The sequence below is a fragment of the Oryzias melastigma genome, linkage group LG1, assembly GCF_002922805.2.
Source record: "Oryzias melastigma strain HK-1 linkage group LG1, ASM292280v2, whole genome shotgun sequence".
Taxonomy (NCBI): Eukaryota; Metazoa; Chordata; class Actinopteri; order Beloniformes; family Adrianichthyidae; genus Oryzias; species Oryzias melastigma.
In genome coordinates this window covers 29,036,087-29,057,120 of record NC_050512.1, presented here as the reverse complement: position 1 = coordinate 29,057,120, position 21,034 = coordinate 29,036,087, and the positions used below count along the sequence as shown (strand labels likewise).

At 37.8% G+C, this 21,034-nt stretch overlaps 2 protein-coding genes across 2 annotated transcripts in view; one reads left to right on the top strand and one right to left on the bottom strand.

The window, feature by feature from the left end:
- Positions 1-2,264: 2,264 nt before the first annotated feature.
- Positions 2,265-17,522, top strand: LOC112157050 (rho GDP-dissociation inhibitor 1). Its single transcript, XM_024289506.2, has 6 exons — positions 2,265-2,421; positions 6,174-6,362; positions 9,941-10,024; positions 12,325-12,401; positions 12,837-12,900; positions 15,415-17,522. Exons 2-6 carry the CDS (start codon positions 6,176-6,178, stop codon positions 15,612-15,614), a joined length of 612 nt encoding a protein of 203 aa, XP_024145274.1. The 5' UTR covers positions 2,265-2,421; positions 6,174-6,175; the 3' UTR covers positions 15,615-17,522.
- A 59-nt stretch (positions 17,523-17,581) lies between these two features.
- The window catches only part of ppp1r12c (protein phosphatase 1, regulatory subunit 12C), a 23,815-nt gene continuing 20,362 nt past the window's right edge, over positions 17,582-21,034 (bottom strand). Inside the window, exons 17-20 of the mRNA XM_024289505.2 lie at positions 20,662-20,766; positions 20,455-20,505; positions 20,222-20,272; positions 17,582-18,468 (exon numbers count right to left, since the gene is read on the bottom strand). Of these exons, the coding sequence (XP_024145273.1) occupies positions 18,382-18,468; positions 20,222-20,272; positions 20,455-20,505; positions 20,662-20,766 (294 nt within the window). The 3' untranslated portion in view covers positions 17,582-18,381. The remainder of the gene's footprint in view (positions 18,469-20,221; positions 20,273-20,454; positions 20,506-20,661; positions 20,767-21,034) is intronic.

Sequence of the window (21,034 nt, the reverse complement as noted above, 5' to 3'; positions counted from 1 at the left end):
ATTGAGGGATCTGATTGGCCAGTTTGTCGTATGTGACTATACCATGAGGTCATACAGCTGTATTCTTCAATTTTTCAAGTGTTGCCTCTACATGAACTTGGATACCCTTCTTTAGGATGGTATCTGCCTCTATTGCAAGCAGGATCTATCTAAGTCGGTCATATGTCTTTTCAATACATCCGATCTTTTGCCATCTTTCAACACATTGTGCAAAATGCAGCGTGGAAGATGACTTTTAGGCTTCCTGTGGACGTGACCCACCCGTCTTCGTCAAAGGTTAGAGACAGTAACATGGAGGAGTTTATAACTTGCGATGAAGATGATATGAAAAAGAATTAGGTTAAGCAAGAACATGTTAGAGTTACCAGAGCAAGAATAGTTATTCTGATAAATAGACGGACTGAGTAATGTTTATTTTTCAGTATGGACATTTTGGCTTTCTGAGGATCAGCGGTATTTCCTGTTTGGAATGTGTGTGTGGGTAATCTGTACAGTTCTCTCTATGTACTGTCATGGCTCAAAAAGCGTCTCGCACCGCTTAACTCCTTCAGAATCTGCTAGAATTACATTAATTGTGTTAACAATTAAAAAAATTACAGTAACTTAAAGAACATAAACATTGGAGCTCCGGTGTTAAAGGGTTAAGCAGATTTGTAGACTCATCAAATCAAATGATAACTCAATTACAGCTAACCAAATATCAAAGCAGACAAATAAATAAGTAAGTAGGAAGATAAATAATTTGTGCAAATTTTGATGACCTGGTCATCCAGAGAAGTTGGGCAGTTTGATGGTGGTGGGAATGAAAGACAGCATTGTGATAATTCTCGTTCCTACACTGCAAGTGTCAGAGTCTGTCAGTGAAGGAACATTCATAGACAATAAATCATAAAAATCAAGCTAAAGTAAGAAAACTTCTTTAACTACAATCTTGAAGTCTTTGAGAAAGAAACGTTTCCTTTAAAGCCCCACTCCAAAGATAATCGGGTTCTTGGAGTTTTTCACACGTAGTTGTAGCATTTTTCTGATGATATATAAGAAAAATTAGCTTAAATATTTTTTTCCAACTTATTTTTTCTTCAAATTCTTATAAATCAGGAGAAGAAACAATACAGTTTGAAAAAGAGTGTATTTTTATATGGAAAATATGTTAAGCTGGCCACAAGCTCGCTGCTCCGCTCTATCCAGATGCATTCACTTATAGATGAATAAATCCATTTTTGTGTTAATTTTCCTCGTTGGAGCTGGCACCTGGCTCCAGTCTGCACAGCTAGATAGCTCCAATATTACTTGTAATTTTAGCTCAAATTTCTTTTCATTTCCCCTTCTCCAAAATAAAAATATTTTTAACAAAATACAATTCCTTTTATTTACGTATCCTGATATTCAATTTTAGCTCAACAAATTAGTTATTTTTGGTAATTTTTTTAATTCACAAATGTCGATTTTTTTTTTAATGAGAGTGCAATTTTTTTGTTTTTTAAAAATGAGCTTTCTCTTTTTTGTAAATCTCTAAAAAAGATAAAAAAATAAGAATGCCATAAAACTTTTAAACCTGTTTGTAAGTTTACCTGGACTGATGTGATTTTTCCTTATCCTTAATTTATGGATAGATCTAGTTGGGGTTATTTATATATATTGATGCTTCCCAATTTGATTTAGATTCCAGAGTACAGTAAGAAATGCTCTTTTAATTTCATATAAATATATATATATATATATGTATTTTATGCTAATTTGGTTTATGTTACAATTGTTTGTTGTCTTTTTTATTTTTGTCTGTTACCTATGCTTACATTGAATTCATTTTGTCATCAACTGTATACATACTGTATGTAATAGCCATGCTTTGTAATGTCTAATTTGTCAATTAAAAAAAAATCTCCAATATTGCTCGCCATTGGAAATGTTGGGTCCGACCAGAGAGTGTGAAAACAAAGGGATGATGGGAAATTTGGGCAGGCTTACTATGTACCAATAGTCGGTAGAAACTAAGTCCTAGAAATAATAGTTTTTTTTACCCCCTTTTTTGGTTAAAAATGGCATAATCATAATTAAAAGACCACTGGGACCACTTTTCAAATAAATGAATACATGATTGAAGTGGGTCCTTAAACAATTTAGAGCGTTAAGCCTTTCGAAAATAAAACAAGTTCAAGATCTTTGCTTTTAAATAAGTTTTAAATCCAGATTTTAACAGATGGTTCCCCCATTGTAGGGGCTGAGCCCCCCACATTTGGAAACCCTTAGACTCGCCCCTGCTCGGACGGATGGCGAAAACTTTGCGCAGCCGGCGCGCGGGGCGGCGCCGTTTCTTTCTTCGCCATACTTGCACAAAACGCTCAGAGCAACGAACGCACTTACATCCTCCTCAGCACCACAAAGTCTCGGCTTGTCGTTTTTTTTATTTTTAGAATCAAGGTAAGCGCTTTGGTCATTCCAGATGAGGCGGACATTGTAGCGCGCGCGGGTTCAGTGTGGAAAACATGTCATGCTAGCAGCGTTAGCCTTTAGCCTTGGTTAGCTAGCTTTTTGCTGGATTGTTCCTTCAGATTCTGCTAGCCCCCCTCATCTTTTCCTCAGACCCACCCTGTTAAAGAGGGACGACGCCTATAAAGTTACAACAAATCTAAAGAGGGGAAACGTTTTCGTTCATTCAGACTAGTCGATATTAACTAAATTCCGATGTGTTATCAGAACATTTAAAATGTTTTCTTAAAAACTAACTGGTCAAAAGGTTATCTTTAGCCATCGCTGGCATGACAAACAATAGTCTGCTTCGTCAGGGGGAAAACGGGGTTTTGTGCACAGTTTCTTTGTTTTTATTCCTTTAAATATTTAATAAGAACGAATTGAGCTTAAAAAACATCATACTGTATTAAGGTTTTGTTCAGTTTTACTGATTATCCGGGATTCATCAAGCTTACTTTCACTTATTTGCATGTAAGTAAATCAGAATTTATATATCTATTTTTATTTTTCCCAAATACAGATTTAAAAGTCTATAATTTAATCTGATAAATTAGTCAATAAATGAACTATAAAGTTAACTTTTACTATTGTTTGAATGCCAAATTTGTTGATGAAATGCTTTTTTAATCCAATGTAGATACAAGATAAACTCTGACACTTTGAAAAATAAAAATTAAAGCATTTTTCTGTGAGGTTTCAGGTCTGGTTTTCAGAGTTTGTCTCCTTTTTTAAAAAACTATAATAGTTCCCTCCCAAATGACTTGTTTTTAAAGATTTAAAATAACGATTTCATGATACAAACAATGGAAAAACTGCTTTCTAAAACACTGATTGAATAACCCTCTTCAATAAGAGGAAACGGTGGCTTCAGTGCTGTTATGTAACCTTTTTACTCCTCAGACCACTCATTCAGCATTTTCAGCAAATTAAAGTTTTAATCTCAGTGGTTAAAATTTCAAAAGCTGCGTTTCCACCACACACATGATAAAAACGTTTTTGAAATTCTAGAAATGTTGGAAAAACACAATTTTGCAATTACACAGTTTGCATTAAATCATAATTATGCAAATAAATACAAACCAACTCTCATGAAAAGTCATTCAAAAACGTATTGACTTTGATTTACAACAGATACTTTCACATTTCTGCCTCTAGCGCTCATCATCACCTATCAAAGGAGACGTCGGCGCCTTATTCAGGCCATGGCGTGGCAAGCTACATCTCCTCAAAACCATCTCCGAGTGCAAAATTTTTTTTATTATTAAATGTGAGGTTTTTCAGAAATTGTCATGATTCCATTAAGCGAATTTATTATCACTAATCCAATTTGCGTAATTTGATTTAATGGAAACGCAGCTAAATAGTTTAGTCATATAAATAGAGATGGGCTTATATACATTTTTCCCGCCGATACCAATAATCAATACTTTGGCTAATAGCCAACATTTGCTGATATTAGGCCTAGACTCGCAAATTTACAGTTATCACAATATCAGCTTATGCAATATGCGTATCGCAAAACACGACTTAAATTGCAATAAATGGTTATCTTAAATATTTAGATGCGTGCTAAAACAAAATCACGGCACCTTGAAGTATTTAACAATACAAATAAAGACCAATATGCATTTGACCAATCAGAAGGCCTCCTTCAAGTCGTTGACCAATCAATGGAGCCCTTCTATGTTAGGGCCCCGGCTCCTATGTAGACGAGGATCATATGGAGTTTAGTGTTATGTTGAGTATAATTACAATAAAACTGTTGGAGAGAAATGGAAATGATGCATTTAGTTGTTTTGTGTCTTTTTGTTCATGTATTTTAAGTCATCATCAGGGTAATATTGATCACTGATAAAACAAAGTTTAGATTTATTTTAATAAAAATGCACACATGCTCTTTTACTGTGCAATCACATTTTACTTGACCTTTTTAATCAAGGAATCTCATAGGAACAAGTATCCCTTTAAAACTGAAAACAGTCGGACCATTTACTGACTATTAGACATAACTGTGAACCTTAAGCTTCCCATTTCTAGGATCTATTAGGAACAACATGTATCTATAAAATATAAAATCTACCTGAAAACAGTCTGTGGATTTTTTTCATATCAGTTCAATACCAACAAACCAAACTAGATAAATATCGACCAATATACTGGCACCGATATATCGCCCATTCTGACGTATTATCCTCCCATCTGTTCATGTCAAGGATAAATAACATGTTTAGCTTCTGTGAAGGAACAAGTTCCCCTGTAATGATGCTTATTTTGTGTTTGCCTGAATGATAATTGATCAAAAAATAAAATCCTCAAATCACTAAAAGCACCAAAAGTCTTAAATTCAAGTAATAATCCGAGTTGTTTGGGCTCATTTTAACCATCTAACATGTTTCTGTTACACTTCGTTTTTCTGCATATTTTTCTTTAATTTCTTTTATTTAGTCTAAAATCTGAATTATGGTAATTCATTTGTGTAAATGCTAGTAATTAGTCGGAGAAATAAAATATGATATTTTAGTCTTAACCGGGGAATACGTCTTTTGGTATCGTGTAATCAGATCAACTTCCTCTACGAACGTGTTAAATTCAGAGGTTGTGGTCACACTAAATAAACAAGAATAAAAAAATCACAAAACAGGAATAGATTCTTACTTTTAATATTTCATACGTTTTTGGCAAAATTATGTTTTATTGTTATTTGAACAAGTATTTGAACCTATTTTAAAATAATATTCATAAGTTTTGATTCTATTCACTTATTTAAATGTGGACAGAACATTTTAATACGTTTGTTTCGTGGCTTTAGAATTAAAATATTTGAATATTAGTTTAATAAACCTCTGAAGTTAATGACAAAGGTAAAGAAAAATCAGATAAACTTCAATTCAAATTGAAAAATAAGATACATGATCGATATTAGAGAACTTTAAGGAGACAATTCTGTACTGTTTGGTTGAAAATGACCAATATTTAATGATAGTCTTGTCCACGCCTCCACAGTCTTTAGTTCCAGCTGTTGGAAGATCAGATTTTGTCTTCATGTTTGTAATGCAGACAGAACTGTTCACAAATAGGACAGCAGCAAAAATAAAAAAGCAGATTTTTAAGACTTTGCATCCCATAAACAAAGTTTTTCCTTCTTTTGTTGCTCGCCGAGGATTTAGGAAAGGAAATCTTCCCAGTATTAACCTTTGTACGGACAGCACCCACGCAGAGAACACCAGCATTCCCTGCTGAACTTGTATATTTTGGTCAGATTTCCTCATGTCTTATTTATTAAAAAAAAAAAAAGCAACAACATGTATTTGTTGCTTTAGGCTGCAAGAAATTAAACACATCCCAGTTTTGTGCTTAAAATTGACAAATGAAAACAGAATTTAAAGAACATAAATTGTGCTTCAGTGACTGTAATAGTCTGCTGATTGTAATCACAGGTGAATGGAGACTTTCCTTTTTCCCACGACCTAAATCCTTTGTGTGAAAGTCTTCCAAACCCAGAGGGAGCAGTTTGTTGTCATGTGATGCATGAGGCAGCAGAAGGAATGCGTGTGCTGAGGGCGTCATTTCAGACATTTATGTTGAGTTAATATAGTTGTTGTAATCACTTGGTTCGAGTCATAAATCTCCTCTGCTCCTCTTTCTACTCACACCTGACCTGATCCTCCCGCCGCCGTGCTTTTCCCTCTTCTCGCCGCCAGTCATGGCTGAGGATGACGTGACTCCAGAGCAGCTAGCAGCCATCGCCGCCGAGAATGAAGAGCCAGAGCCCGTCAACTACAAGCCGCCGGCCCAGAAGTCGGTGAAAGAGATCCAGGAGCTGGACAAGGACGATGAAAGTCTACGCAAATATAAAGAAGCTCTGCTCGGCCCCGGAATCGGAGAGGCTGGTGAGGCAGAATAAGAGTCTGTGTGAATGAGATGGAGGGAAATCATGTTTGTTTTTGGAGTTTCAACAGGATCAGTGGTAAAACCTCAGATTTTTACTTTATTTAAATTAAATAAGCAACTTTCTTGCTTAAAATGAACTTTATTGTAATTTTACATTTTTAAATCTGTTTTCTTTCATAAGAATGATGCCACACAGACATATTAGAAACTCAAAAACCAATACTTTCATCGGAGGGGGACTTCAAGTCGTTAAATGCTAATTTGAAACAGCGCTGACTCGGACAGAATTTCCTTTTAAAGTCCCACTCCAACTATATTAAAATCTATTTTAAAATTGTTCCCTTGTGGACCTTCATTTATGATTATGCTGCTTTTAGCTAACATAAAAAACGTGTCATTTTTAAGCTATGTTTTCCACAGCGCAGTCGGAGCTTATTAGTAATTTTAGTTGTGGGCACCATGGACGTCAGCCTCGCTAATTTCCCATTTGTTTACACTATCTTCCATTAAATTATAGCAGGAATCTGCAGCCTGTGGCCCTTTGACTCCTTCATTTAAAGAATAAAAACGCATAAAAACCAGAATTAAGGCACAGCAGATTTTCTATTTTTAAGGTTTTTAAGTGTGCCTAATGGTTCAAAAATACAGTAAAAGTCATTTAATTAGCTCTGATTTAATTTTGATTAGTGAGATTTACAAATTTCAGACTGAGATAGACCACAAATAGTAAAATAAACTTATTTTTTTAATCACTAAGCTACCTACTGCCACATTTGCTGCATTGAGATGATGCTATGTGACACAGGGTGTCTTTTATTTTGAAAGGAATTTTGAAAAAACAATATATGCCAAAAACAACAGTTTATTTGATAATAGTAGAATTAATACAAATGCAAACCAATGTTTTTATTTTTCTAAAGTCTGAAGTCAGACTTTGTGGCTCCTCCTGGATTAGTTAGAAATCCACTGTGTTGAAGGTTGCAGACCCCTGGCTTATAGCATCTCACCAGCTCAAGCTAACATTAGCGTTAGCAATATCGTACAGTTTGGATCCAGATGCCAGCTAAAAATAAAGACAATAATGGAATTATTCGTCTGCCAGGGAATGCATCAGAACTGTAGCGGAGCAGAGAGACTTGGGCCCGTCCATCGCAGTTGCTGCGTCACAAACTCGCACATTTTTTGTTTTCATCAGCTGCTGATCCAATGCAATTTGAATAAAGAAATAATCAGAAATGCTGTTTTACTCTTAGATTATTTTCTATATGTCCTCCGTTAGGAGAAAAATGCTGCAAGAACATGATAAAAACCCCAAAAACACAATTTTAATTTGAGTGAGTCTTTAACTTTTTAACATACTGTAACTTTTCGACCAGTTAACACAATAATTTCAGTAGATTTTGAAGGAGAAAAGCGGCTCCCTGAAATTGTCGTGTTAACAATAAAAAATTACAGTAAATCATTGAACAAACACTGGAGCTCTGGTGTTAAAGGGTTAAATCTGTGGTAAAACTGTAATTTCTGCAGCAAAAATGATCCAACTGCTGTCCGTCTCACACACATGTATTTACTGTCATGACTGGCCCCTCCTCCTCAGGTCACATGACCCTTTAAATGCTTCCTTGATCATGCAGGAACCTATAAAAGTTGCTTAGTGAGCAAAAGCTTCAGGCTTCTGCTCTCGTTTGCTCAAAGGTCTGACGGTCGGGCTGTTTTCTTCCACACAGAGTAAAGCGGTTCCCTCGTGGGACGAAACAAGTTTAAATAAAACACAGTGCGTCAACTACAGCAGAGCTGTTCTACATTTAGGTCCCCAGAGTTCGGGCCTTTCAAAGGCTGTGGATGCTGCCGACAGAACACGTACTCTAACCAGCTTTCACTGTAAAAAATAGTAAATAGGACGAACCTTTATGGTATTATTTAGAAATTGTATTTAAAAGTTTACATTTTCACTTTTGAAACTGTTGTTTTAATGGACCTCCTCAGATGTTCATAACTTCTTTGTTTTTACCAGCTGAGCTTCATCACTTATGGATGAACTGAGAGATTTTTTTTTTTTAACTGTTGAATTTGTTTTGTGTTAATATTTAACCTTCTTCAAGCATTCTCTGTCCTCTCGGGGCTGATCGATATCTGACTGATGGAGAGTCTGGTTTTATTGGTGCTCCATGTGACCCATTTAGGATGTTCTGAGGGCTGTTTTCTGAGATGAAAATGTGTTGGGATGGTTTCTGGGTCAGCTGGATCATCTCTATAAAGATGAAAATCATGTTTTTAAGTTTTTAACATATCTGTGTGGCATTTTTCTCGAGAACAAATGTATGAAGAAATCATTTCATTTTGCATTTTTGAGTATTTCTTCTTTTAAACTGCTGTCAATCAAAGGGTGTCAATCAGACTGGAGCACCAAAAGCCACGCCCCCTCAACGGAGGCTTCAGATCAACATGAAAAATGGCTTTTAAAAACATTTAGGTTGTGGAATTTTGGTTAAAAATGTCAATCATATTTAAAACACTCCTGGGAATTTTTTTTAATTTCCCTAAATTGTAGTAACCCCTTAATACTAGAAAACATGACTTCGCTGAAATTTTACTGCAACTTTAACTCCCAACTCGTGGCAGTTTTTACATGATAGGACAGCAGGAAACTTCATTCTCCAGGGTGAGAAGACGAAAAGTCTCCAGCTTTAGTTTTGAGTTTTACTGCTTCCTTTTTCATTTTCTCCAACAGCAGAGATACGTTTTGAAACGACCGCATTCGTCTTTCTCTGTGAAATGTTTGCATTTCCTGCGGAAGTTTGTTTTTCTTGGAAGGAATCGTCTGTTCCTCTTAACCTCGGGTCATTCTCCAGAATTCCTGGCCTCATTGTGCTACAGACGCACATCACTTTCTATTGTTTAGTGAGCGCCACGTTTCCTGAACAAAGCGGTGATACTCGCTGGGTAAACCTGGACACGGTTGTAGGTTTTTTTTCTGAAGTTTAACATCAAAACTTAAGACTTACTAACATGTTCATTAATGGCTCTTAAAGAGGAAAAATTTACTTTTTAAATTTTTTAAAATCATTTTAGTTCACAGTAATGATGCATTCTTCATAAGCATTAGAAATGCTTGTTTACTAGAAAGTTGGTGTATTCGTTTCTTGTGTTGTACCATGTCTATAATCCAGCTGAAAATGTTTCTTGAATATTTTAATTCAGTATCTAAGAAAGCTCAGAAAACAATTTAAAATCAACCAGGCTGGATGAGAAGAATCTGAAACCAGTTATTTTGGCAGCAGACTGACCTGCATGTGGTTAAAAAATAGAAAACTAAACATCTGAGGGAAAATTAAAATGTATTTTTGTCCAAAATATATCAAAGTAATTTGAAAAGTAGAATATTGAAAAAAACAGACACACTCCCATTAAAAATATATATTATTTCTAATTATAAAGTCTCTTTTGACATTGTTTTGTACAAACATAAAGTACTGAAGAGAAATAATCAAACTAAAAATTTGTGCTGCATACATAAAATAATGATACTTATGTATTAGTTGCTAAACTTATTTTTTATTTATTTATTTCTCTTCAGATCCGAATGCTCCCAACGTCCAAGTGACCCAGATGTCCCTCGTCTGTGAGACGGCTCCAAACCCGCTGATCCTGGACCTGCAAGGTGAGTCATCAGTGATCCGCCTCATTCTTCATGTTTATGCTCAAAAGTGACGGAACTGTGGCGGGATTCTGAACGCCGCTTTGTGTGTTCTGAAGTTGAAGACTTTTACAACCTCTGTCTCTGCTGAAGAGAGACAAACATGATAGCAGGGGTTTGTGACAGAATATACGACTAACAACGTTCAAAAGATCTACAGTCAGAGAATGATGACAAATATTCATGCAGACTCTAACCCCCAAAAACCTTCTAATTCTTCAAAATAGTTTTTTTCTATACTAAATGCTCTGATATAAAGAATCCAGTTTGAACACCAGAGTTTCAAAATAAAATATGATTCTAAACGATGAAAACTATTTCCTGTGTTGTTGAAATTTAAAAAGTTCATCAATCCTGGAAGACTTTATTTAATAAATCCATTAGGATCTAAAATTACAGTATTTTCCAGAGTATAAGTCGCAAAAGCAAAAAAAATCAAATCAAGAAGTAGAAAACCATAAAGAAGTCGCACTTTTTGGAGAGAAATCTTAGACGCTTTTAAGAACTAATCTGCCAAGCGTAGCTAAAAAAATAAATAAATACAAGAATAAAAATCTTTTGATCTTTATAAGAAAATTATCAAAGTTTACGAGGAAAACAGACTCCTCCATGTTTGTTTTAATGACACTTCTTCTGCTGCTGTCAGTAGCAAATACTTATACTCAGATGCAGCGCCCTCTAGTGGTTGTTGGCTGCTAAAGGACATCATTATTGGGAAAATTAACAAATAAATGAACCTATTTATGTCTAAAAAAGCCACAAATAAGTCACTCCTGAGTCTAAGTCCCACCCCTGGCTCAACTTTGAAAAAGATTGTGACTTATACTCCAGAAAATATGGTAAATGTTTTTCTTTTTTGTTGCATAAATCATGAAAAATGATAGAAATCACAAAACTGGTGGATAAAAAGCTACAAATTTAAACATGTTCAACACTGTTTGAACAAAACATGGAAATCTTTTTGAAAGAAAATGTCATAATTTGCTATAAGAATCACAAAAATTGTCTTTTGTCATTTAATTTGGACACTTTTCAGTTTATAAATATATACTGACCCAACTGGACAGAATGAACATTTGTTTTTTTACGCGAGTTATTCAATTTGAATAAATTCAGTCTAACTGTTAAAATCTATAGACGTCCTAAACAATAGTTTTATGTTTTTTTTACTCATTTGTGATGCACTAATAAAAAGCTGTTGCCTTTAGGTTTAAAATCACGTTTGTTTTTATTATTTTTTCTATTTTTCTGAGCGCTACATTCTCTGACCTTGAGGTAAACGTGCTGGAACATCCACTTCTGGGATGATTGCCAACAATGTCAGATGTTTCACATGTGAGTTTGATTGTTCTGCTGGATGGATTAAGTCTAAATCCTTCAGAAAAATCTGAATGAATCTTTTACGTATGGAGCAGCTGAAGTATTTCCTCCAAGTTCTTCAGTGGATTTTTCATTTCACCACAATAAAAGCTGCTGTGCATTTCCTCTGTTTGGGGACGATGCTCGACTTTAATTTCTTCTGAGTTAAAGAGATCATGGTGATCAATTTTTAAGTGTGTGAAACATTAGAAGGTTTTGTCTTTTTTCTTTTGCAAACATAAAGAATCCCGATGTTCTTCCTCCTTCAGAAGAAGCAGACATTTCTCTTTCCTTCGTCTTCATTTTATTTCACTTCCTTTTTCACAGTTAGGACTGTCAAAAGAGACTATTTTAACTTCAGGAGATATTTCTATAATTTTGTTAAAAATGTTTAAGCATTAAGTAACATTTTATGACACAAAATGTTCTCTCCAAGTCAGTTTATTGCATTGATTGATGTCTGTAACGGAAGGATTTTGCTTATTGTAGTTATAAAAGCAAAAATGTAAATATTTGCATCCTCTGCCCAAATGTTTTCGCCTCCATCATCCCAACAACAGATCGAGGCTTCTAAGCTTAAAGTTATTTCCAAATTTCTCATCTTTTATTTGTCACTTTGAGGCAGTAGATTATCTTAGATGTGTTAGAAATGCCAGCAGAAACTCACAGTCATCATGAAACGATCTGACGTTGTTTAAAGCGACAGGAAACGGCGTTTGACTCCTCAGGATTAACCTCTGATGTGCTGCAGTTCCTGTTCAGTCCAACACGTGTTCACCTTCATCCAGAGCGTTCTTTATTTTCCTACATTTTCAAATCTTTCCAACAGGATTTTTTAAGAACTCTGATTTAATAATGTGGTTACAAGTGTAAACTTATGACTTCACGTTTGTGTTTTTTAACAGGTAATCTGGAAGCGTTTAAGAAGCAGGCTTTTATACTGAAAGAGGGAGTAGAATACAAAATAAAGATCAGCTTTAAGGTGAGGATTCATGTGCTGTTTATGACATTTTTTCCCCTTATTTGTGTTGTTTATCCCCCAAAGCTCTTTCTGTGAATATTTTTGTGTTATTGAACTTCAGTACATTAAAAGAGTTGAATTTTAGGTTAAAAGTTCCAGAAGTTTTAGGGTTTTTTCTGCTTCACCTTTGTCAGAAAAGCTGATTTACTGTAGTTATTTAGTGTAGATTCATTTATTGTCATTGGAAATTATACAGTCTAGAGCAAAATTTTTCTTAAACAAAAATATAAAACTAATTTGTTTTTCCAAGTGGAAAAACGACTGAATGGGAAAATAGTAATCAGTATTACCTTGATGCATTCAGCACAGAAGTGTCCTAATTATCTAGCTTTTTGTTTTGTTAGTTTGTCTACAAAATCAATTTCTAAAAACTGTAAACATCTGTTTCTTCTCCAGGTAAACAAGGAGATAGTTTCAGGTCTGAAGTACGTGCAGGAGACGTACAGGAAAGGAATGAGGAGTGAGTAGAAACTGTTGTTCTCCACGTTCCTGTTCTGCAGAAATCCTTCTGAAGCTTCTTCTGGTTTTTCTAAACAGAATCAATGACTTTGAGGATTACTAAAACACTTTAACAATAGGGAAGCTGAATCTTTTTTTTAATGAAGCAGCAACAGAAAAACGCTGACGTGTTTGTTTCTCTTCTGCCTGCAGTGGTTAAAGTCCGCTGTGTTGGTAAACGTTTGAGCGCTTACATAACGCTGCAGAATGAACACTTCCTGATTCAAGATAATGTTTTATTAAAAAACAGAGCTGCTAATCCCATTTCTCATCAGTGGAACCCTCTGTAGAACCAAACTTACCTTAAAAACCCATGACTGTGTATGAAAACCCCCTCCTCTCCTGGCGTTCCAAACAGGAAGTACCTGCTGGCTCCAAGAAGCCAAAATCTCATAGACTTCTATAGAGAAATAAACGGCTATTACTGAGTCATTCTATTGGTCAGAACAACCATTCTTGCTCTGGTACTTTTTTAAAAACAAGTTCTTGATCATTTTTTTTCCATTATAATTGTTTTTGTTTGCAAATTATTTGAGTTTTAATCTGACCAATCAGATGCCTCATCAAAAGAAGGTGCTCTCAGGTCGAAACGTTTGACAAATTTTGTGTAGCCCGCTTTCAAGTGTAAGGGGGGTGGCCTTCCAACAAGCTCACTCCTGATTGGTGAGATTAGTTGCCATTTGAAACGCAGACCAATTCGAACCAATCACTGCTTACCGTTTCTGGTTCCAACATGTCCGTATTGTGGAAAAAATGGCGACTGAATTGACTTCATTTGGTTGGACCATTTCCTACGTGTGACGTCACACTCACTCAGTCCAGTTCTCATATACAGTCAGTGGATAACACTTGAAAATTCAGGACGGGTAAATGATGCTGGTTCAGCATAATTCTGTCATTTTGTTGACATTTATTGACGTAAATGAATTCTGGAGATGTTCAGGGTGAACCTGCTGCTGGAACCAGGTCCACTAACCAGGTAACCCTTAATACAATACGAGGTGAGCTTGTAGATCATGGATGGACGCTTGTTGTAGTGATGATAGCGGACTAGTTCTAGCAGCTCTAGTGTGTGATCCCTCAGGCTTTAGATCAGTTTAGCTTTAGGCTACGGTCACCTCATGATCGGGAAGCATCGGCAAGATCTTCAAGATTATTTGCCACTGACTGATTTTTATTATTTTTTTATTTGAATCATTTCCATAGTCATGAATGTAAAACGATGGCAGTCAGATGGCTATCGAGCGTGCTGAATGGCTCGCTTTTCACTTAAGACATTTACTCATTGTCCAGTCAGAGCTGCTGTCCTAATTTTGTGATGGTGTCTTCCTCGCCCGTCACTGGACTGTCTGGGTGCCCACACACCGATGTCAACTTCTAGAAAACAAAACATCCAGTCGCTGCAAAATTTTCTTTTTCTTAAAACCTCCATGGCCACTCACCACCTACTGAATAAAAATGCATTTAGGTCACCGTGGAGGCATTTTGGGAAATATGACCGTAGTCTTGAACTATATCTGAATCCCATCCTAACCTTTAATTACTTCGGCCCAATCCAAGTTCTTCCCTTCTCCCTTCATTTATCCCTCCAAACGGAGAGCTCTGAAAAATATTGTCTCATATTTCGGACGTCACTTTCGTTCGATGATGTCACCAATAATCGCCGCTTACAGCGCTTGAATATACATGACAACAGTGGTTTTCTAACTTTGAAAAGGTCATTCTCTAACAAAAAGTCCTTACTTACATTTAAATGTAGACGTCTGTGCTTGGAGGACTTTCCGACCCTCCAAGTGGAGGGATGTATTTAAAAAATACATTTCCTGCACACACATGCACTAAAACTTCCCCTTCAAATGGAGGAGAAGGGAGGAATTCAGATTGGGCCTGAAAAACTACACAGTGCAGGACTATCTAGTGCCCTGGATTTTAAAAGCCATTCGGACACCATGCTCATTACTATTCTTTTGTTTTTTCTGAACACCAAATATGACATCACTGATTTCACAAAGTGAAAATCGAATAAATACAAACATTTTACGACATATATTTATGAATCTACTGTATTGTTATGATGAAAATGTGGATAGTTTATTAAAATAATTACATTTAAACACAATTTTTTTCACAAAATTGTTCCACCGCATTGCATTGTGGTCTATATTCGCTAATGTAGTGAGCATCAATGCACACAATTTTTTCGCAAAGACTATTTTGGAATGGTAGATTCGAACAGCACTAGAAAATGGCGAGTAAGTAGAGAAGAATTCCGACATAGCATCAGTCTAGCTAGCTTAGCTTTCTGCCTCTCCGTTGTCATGGTAACTTATGTGACGCTTTGACAACCTCTCGTCTGTCCTGCTGCTCTGTGAGCTTTCTGAGGCAAGTTCCCTTCATCTGATTCAAACTCAGAGTAGCTCCGCAGAGAAGCAGCTGAAGACGTTTCCACTAACTGCCGCTTCTGCTCCGTCGACAGTCGATAAAACGGACTACATGGTGGGCAGCTACGGGCCTCGCGGGACCGAGTACGAGTTCTTCACCACGGTGGAGGAAGCGCCCAAAGGCCTGCTGGCTCGCGGGAACTACGTCATCAAATCCAAGTTCACCGACGACGACAAGCACAACCACCTGTCCTGGGAGTGGAACCTCAACATCAAAAAAGACTGGAACGATTGAAAGAGGCCTTTGAGTTCTTCTGAAGGAGGGGTGGGTGGAGGGGGGGTGTCATAAGGATGTTTAAATACCTCACACCCCCTCCACACACTCCCAGTGTCCCTTAATTCTCCTCCCATTCCCGCCCTCATCTTCACCACGTCTGCCTTCTTCATTTTTAAGTTGCATCTCATGCCTTCGCCGCCGCCTCAGTGTCTTAACGCCCCCTTCAGTAGTAGCACCCCCCCATCCTCTACCTGTGCATCCGTCCATCAACACTAAACTGTGCCACCTCGACTCCTCCAGCCCACGCCTCGTTTGTTTGTTTTTCGCTGCTTGAAGAGATTAACCCCGCCCCCTCGCCTCCACCGCCTCCCCCCCAATTGTCTTCCTATCAGTATGAAGTCCATGTGGAAAAGCAACCGTACAATCAACTTTTGTTTGCCTTTTTTTATGATATATATAACCGTATCAGTGGACGTATAGTGAGATTGTATTCACCTTAATCAGCTGTCGTGTTCACCCCGTACCGCTAACGCCGGGTTCACGCCGGACACGCTTCCATTCGGCGCCCTTATTAACCTATGGTTAAGTTCCCACCAGACAGAAAGCGCTGCGGTCCTCGCCGGGCAGCGACCGTTTTGGCAAAAAAAAAATCTCTAGCCGGAAGCAGAAATTTCTCAACTTCAAGAAATCAGGAAACTTTTCAGAACATTCAGCTTTTAAATGTGAATAAACCGTAACTGTCTCGCAGTTTAGAGTGCAAGATGAGCTTCAAATGGGACAGAGAACTTAAAGCGTTTTATTTCTTGTCAAATCAATATTAAGTGTTCAAATTTGTATGGAGAAAGTGACGTTTTTTCCCTGTGAATCAGCTGATCAGTTACGTTATATCAAAGGGAAAAATGATCGAAACCTTAAAATTAAAGATTGGAGGACTTCCAGCCAATGATTTCGGGCACAAATTCTGATTTTTCTTTTTTTTTTTTTGTGACTGGCTCCGGCATGGGGAGGGACATTCGGCTATTAATTTCTCAGTGGCCAGATTCTCTTGATTCCTTTACGAGTGATAAATTTTCAAAATATAACCAATTTTTAACAATAAAATACCCCAATTGACAGACACGATCATATTTTTGTATCTAAACAGAACGTAGAGATGAAAAAAACAACTCAAAAAAATGTAGTGGGCCGACTGCAGCGCAGAGAACAGTTGGCGACAATTCAAGATGGACGATGTTAAATTAATTGCGTCTGGTGTGAACTGAAGGTGAAGTGGTTTCGCGCGCTCTGCTTCCGGTGCGAACCCGACGCAACACTCTCTTTGGTATAACCGATAAATGCCTTGTAACGGTCGATTCGGAGCTGCTTTCCCAAATGTATTCACTCCCCCCCACGCTTTCAAATGGGGGCGGGAGCCAAAGCGAACAAAGGTTGGAAGGTTTGAAGACAGCTGCCTTATGTCTAAACTTGTGCCCTCTGCACAGTCTGACCCCTCCAGGCGTAAAGTCTGGCCGGTGCTTCGAGGGGCTGAATGTTCACAGAATTAGGCAAATATTCTTCTTTTTGGTCCTTTGCCTTAACATGTTACTTCTACATAGTCCCCCCTCCCCCCGTATGTCATTTCAGTCAGAAAGCCTAAGGTGAAAAGAAGGAATCTGAGGAGGCGGAGCCAGGCACCGCCTCCTGCTGCTACTTTCACAGACCTCGGCGGTGTCTGGTCCCGTGCAGAGAGCCGCTTAAGTAACACTATCACGACCTCCGCTGGAACTCGTACTGTACCCGAACACATAACTCTGATAGTATTCCTGCGGCATACATTCCTTCCCGTTGTACAGTTTCTATGAGAACGCTGGCATGCTGGTGGGGGTCGTGTATTCTTTCATTTGTGGTTGCTCTTCTTAAAGTCAATAAAGATTTTGCTCAACTTGTCCTCTGAAAATGAAGCTCGTCAGCGCATTCTGGTGGCCACAACAGCATGACAGCAACAATCACTTTTACCCAAGTTTGTATTTCATACACAACAGTACATCGCCAAAAAGCAAAATAGAAATATTACAAGTTTCCAAAAGGCACAAAAATGTAAGTCGACATGCATTTTCTTTCTCACAATGAAGTAAACATTTACAGGCCTGCCGGATAAACATCGGCACTCACGGGGGGAATACTTTGGTCAGAAGTTTCTGCTTTCATCCAGTCCACAGGGCAACGTGAAAAACTAACACACACACTACTAAGGGGTCGCATTCGTAACAATTTTTTAAAATCTACTCTGAGCACAAGTGGCACCCGATCTATGGTTGGCACCCAAAATTCAACAGCTGCAGGCCCCGCTGCACATCTACAACACTGACCACTTGGAGTTTATCAAAAAAATGTGCAAAATGGTATTTTTCTTTACTTTTGGCACATTGGAGTTGTTTCCTGTGTGTTCACCCACACGTCTAAATGGTTTTTCCCTGCTTTTCCTCCAACCATTCAAAAAAAGAAAGCGGACATTACTGTGAGCCCTCACTGTGCACGGCTTCCCGTCTCTTCATACATGTTGATACAAAGAATCACGGAAGCAAAGCCCATTAAAATATTCCAGTTAAAAAATACAATAAAAACTTAATATAAAATTGAATGTGAACAGGAAGGTCCTGCCGGTCCTCTAGAGGTACATTTCAGCTTGGTGTACAGTAGACCTGCCAAAACATCTAAAGCCCAAAGTCAGTGACCCTGAAATCTGCACATCGATCCACTAACAGATCCATCCTGTAATACTTTTAATCTCAAGGATTATCCAGGCTCATCTTGAGAGTTTGCTGATGACTCGAATAAGCGCGGCGTTCTCGTCCTTTAGCCTCTGGTTGTCTGCTCTGATGTCTGACAGCACCTGTGGGGAAACCAGGAAACAAACGGTCAGACTTCATAAAACCACGATGACACCACGGCTTCTCATATGACCTACAGACTGATGAGATGAAGAATGCTCCTCACCAGAAGGAAGGACCACACAAACAAAAGAATAATAGAGCCAGAAAACATGAAGAATTTACTGGACGTCACATCAGGATACTCATCATTTAAGCCCAAGTCACACACATCTGTTCAGGTGTTAGAGCTGGATACCTCACGATATAAGATACCGCGATGATTGGTCAAAATCATCTCTAATAACTTAAAATATATTAATGCTGCCACAAACGATTATTTTAATAGTCGACTAATCAGGTCATGCACAAAATTACCTTTAAACTAACTTAAAATGAGATATATAGCATAAGCTGTGATTGATTCATTGTCATATGCACAGCTTTCACTGACGTACTAAATGATATTCCAGATGATAGTCTGTAATTTTCATCATAGATATACCTCAACGATCCATGATTTGAGTTAAGAGGACAACAAGAAGAGGCGGTACTCTCTTTTATGGAAGTCGAAACATTAAATGCACAAATCTTGAATGTAAATATTGATCAATAAAAAGTCATTTTTATGCGTGGACATACAATTATCTAGAATATTACCATAATTGTGTATTTCTTTTCTTAAAAAAATAGCAATTATAATTAAAATTTTGTTAATTATTGATAAAGTTGATTATTGTGTGCTGGTAGTACTTCTGGCGTGGAGAAGTGGCGGTACTCGAAAGACCTAGTTTTAGAAGTGCCAGTACTGAGTACTGGTTGAGTACTGGCTAACTATGAGAGACTAAATAAAAATCCATAAAATCCTATTGTCTGATTTTTAAAGAATTTATTTCTAAATTATTGTGGAAAATAAGTATATATAAGTAAGTATATAAGTAAATAAGTATTTGGTCATCTATAAACAAGCAAGATTTCTGACTCTCAGAACTATAACTTTTTCTGTCCACTCATTTATTACCTGTATGAATAACACCTGTTTAAACTCTGTTTAAATGCTGATTGCATCCAGAGAACACCATACCTATTGTAAAGCACGGGGGTGGAAGCATCATGGTTTGGGGGTGTTTTCAGCAAAAGGACCAGAGCGACTGATCCGTGTAAAGGAAAAATTGGTCAGACTTGGAGTCAAAACCTCCTTCCATCAGCAAGGATTGAAGATGAAACGTGGCTGGGTGAGTGGCTTCATGAGAAGCATTTCAAGGTCCTGGAGTGGCCTATCCAGTCTCCAGATCTTGACCTCTTAGAAAATCTCTGGAAGGAGTTGAAAGTCTGTGCTTCCAAGCGACCACTCCAAAACATCACTGCTCTGGAGGAGATCTGCATGGAGGAATGGACCAAAATACCAGCAACAGTTTGACGGCTGTCATTGCAAACAAAGGGTATATAACTAAGTACTGAGATTAACTTTTGTTATCGACTAAATACTTATTTTCTATAAGAATTTAAAAATACATTCTTTTAAAAAACAGAAATATTCTGGATTTTTTTTTCTCATTTTGTCTCTCACAGTTGATGACAATAACAGGCCTTTCTTATTGTTTTAAGTGGGAGATCTTGCACAATTGGAGGCTGACCGAATACACTGTCATTTTTTTAATTTCCATTTTTTTGCAGAATAAAAACCCTTTGTGGAGCTATCAAATTGTAAAGATGTGGTGGAAACTCCATTTATGTTTCCCATCACTGCTCCAGACTGAAAGGAAAAACTTTTACCTTCAGCTCATCCTCCATTTCCATTGCTTTCCTCTGGAGGGCCAACTTCTCCTGCAAACCAAACATAACCGTCAAACGAACTCCCTCCACTTTCCATTTCAGCTGCAGTTGCAACACGCTGCAAGTTCTGACGCCCTCACTTGTGCACCTGCTCTCACAGAAACTGTTTTATCACACAGAGAAGCTGCGACACATAACACCGAGAACAGGAAATGGCAAAAACGTATACGTACGAATCTCTCCAGCTCCAGCACAGCAGGCCTGTCTGCGCCGCTTTCCTGACTCTGCAGCAGAGAAACACATATTTAATAACCCGTCATGAATCATTTTGAATTCAGATAACCCGACATGTTCTGACTGAAGGAGGCGGGAGGAGCCGTCTCTGCTTGTTACAGTTGACTCAAACAGATGCCAGCCTCCAAACCTTCACCACCACCGACCTGTCGGAGCCGCTCCAACTCCACTTTGTTCTGGCTGAGCAGCAGCTCCACCTCCTGCAGCTTTTCCTTCAGCGTGTAGTTCTCCTGCAGCGTGTTGATGTACAGCTGCATGGAAACACACAGAGCGACAGTCACAAAAAGCAACAAACACACGAGAGCCAGATGTGCCAGTTCCTGTCACAGCTCTGCAGTGGACCAGAAACACATCAGTGCACATACATGTGTGAGGAAGGAAGGTTTTTGTGTCGAGGCATGTCGGGGGTTTGTGTTCGTTTTTCAGAGCCTGTTAGGCATCATTCCTGTCCCGGATTCGTCTGCCTGCATCTCGCTCTCAGCCCTCAGGAGGGTTTCTCAGGTATGTGTGTGTGTGTGT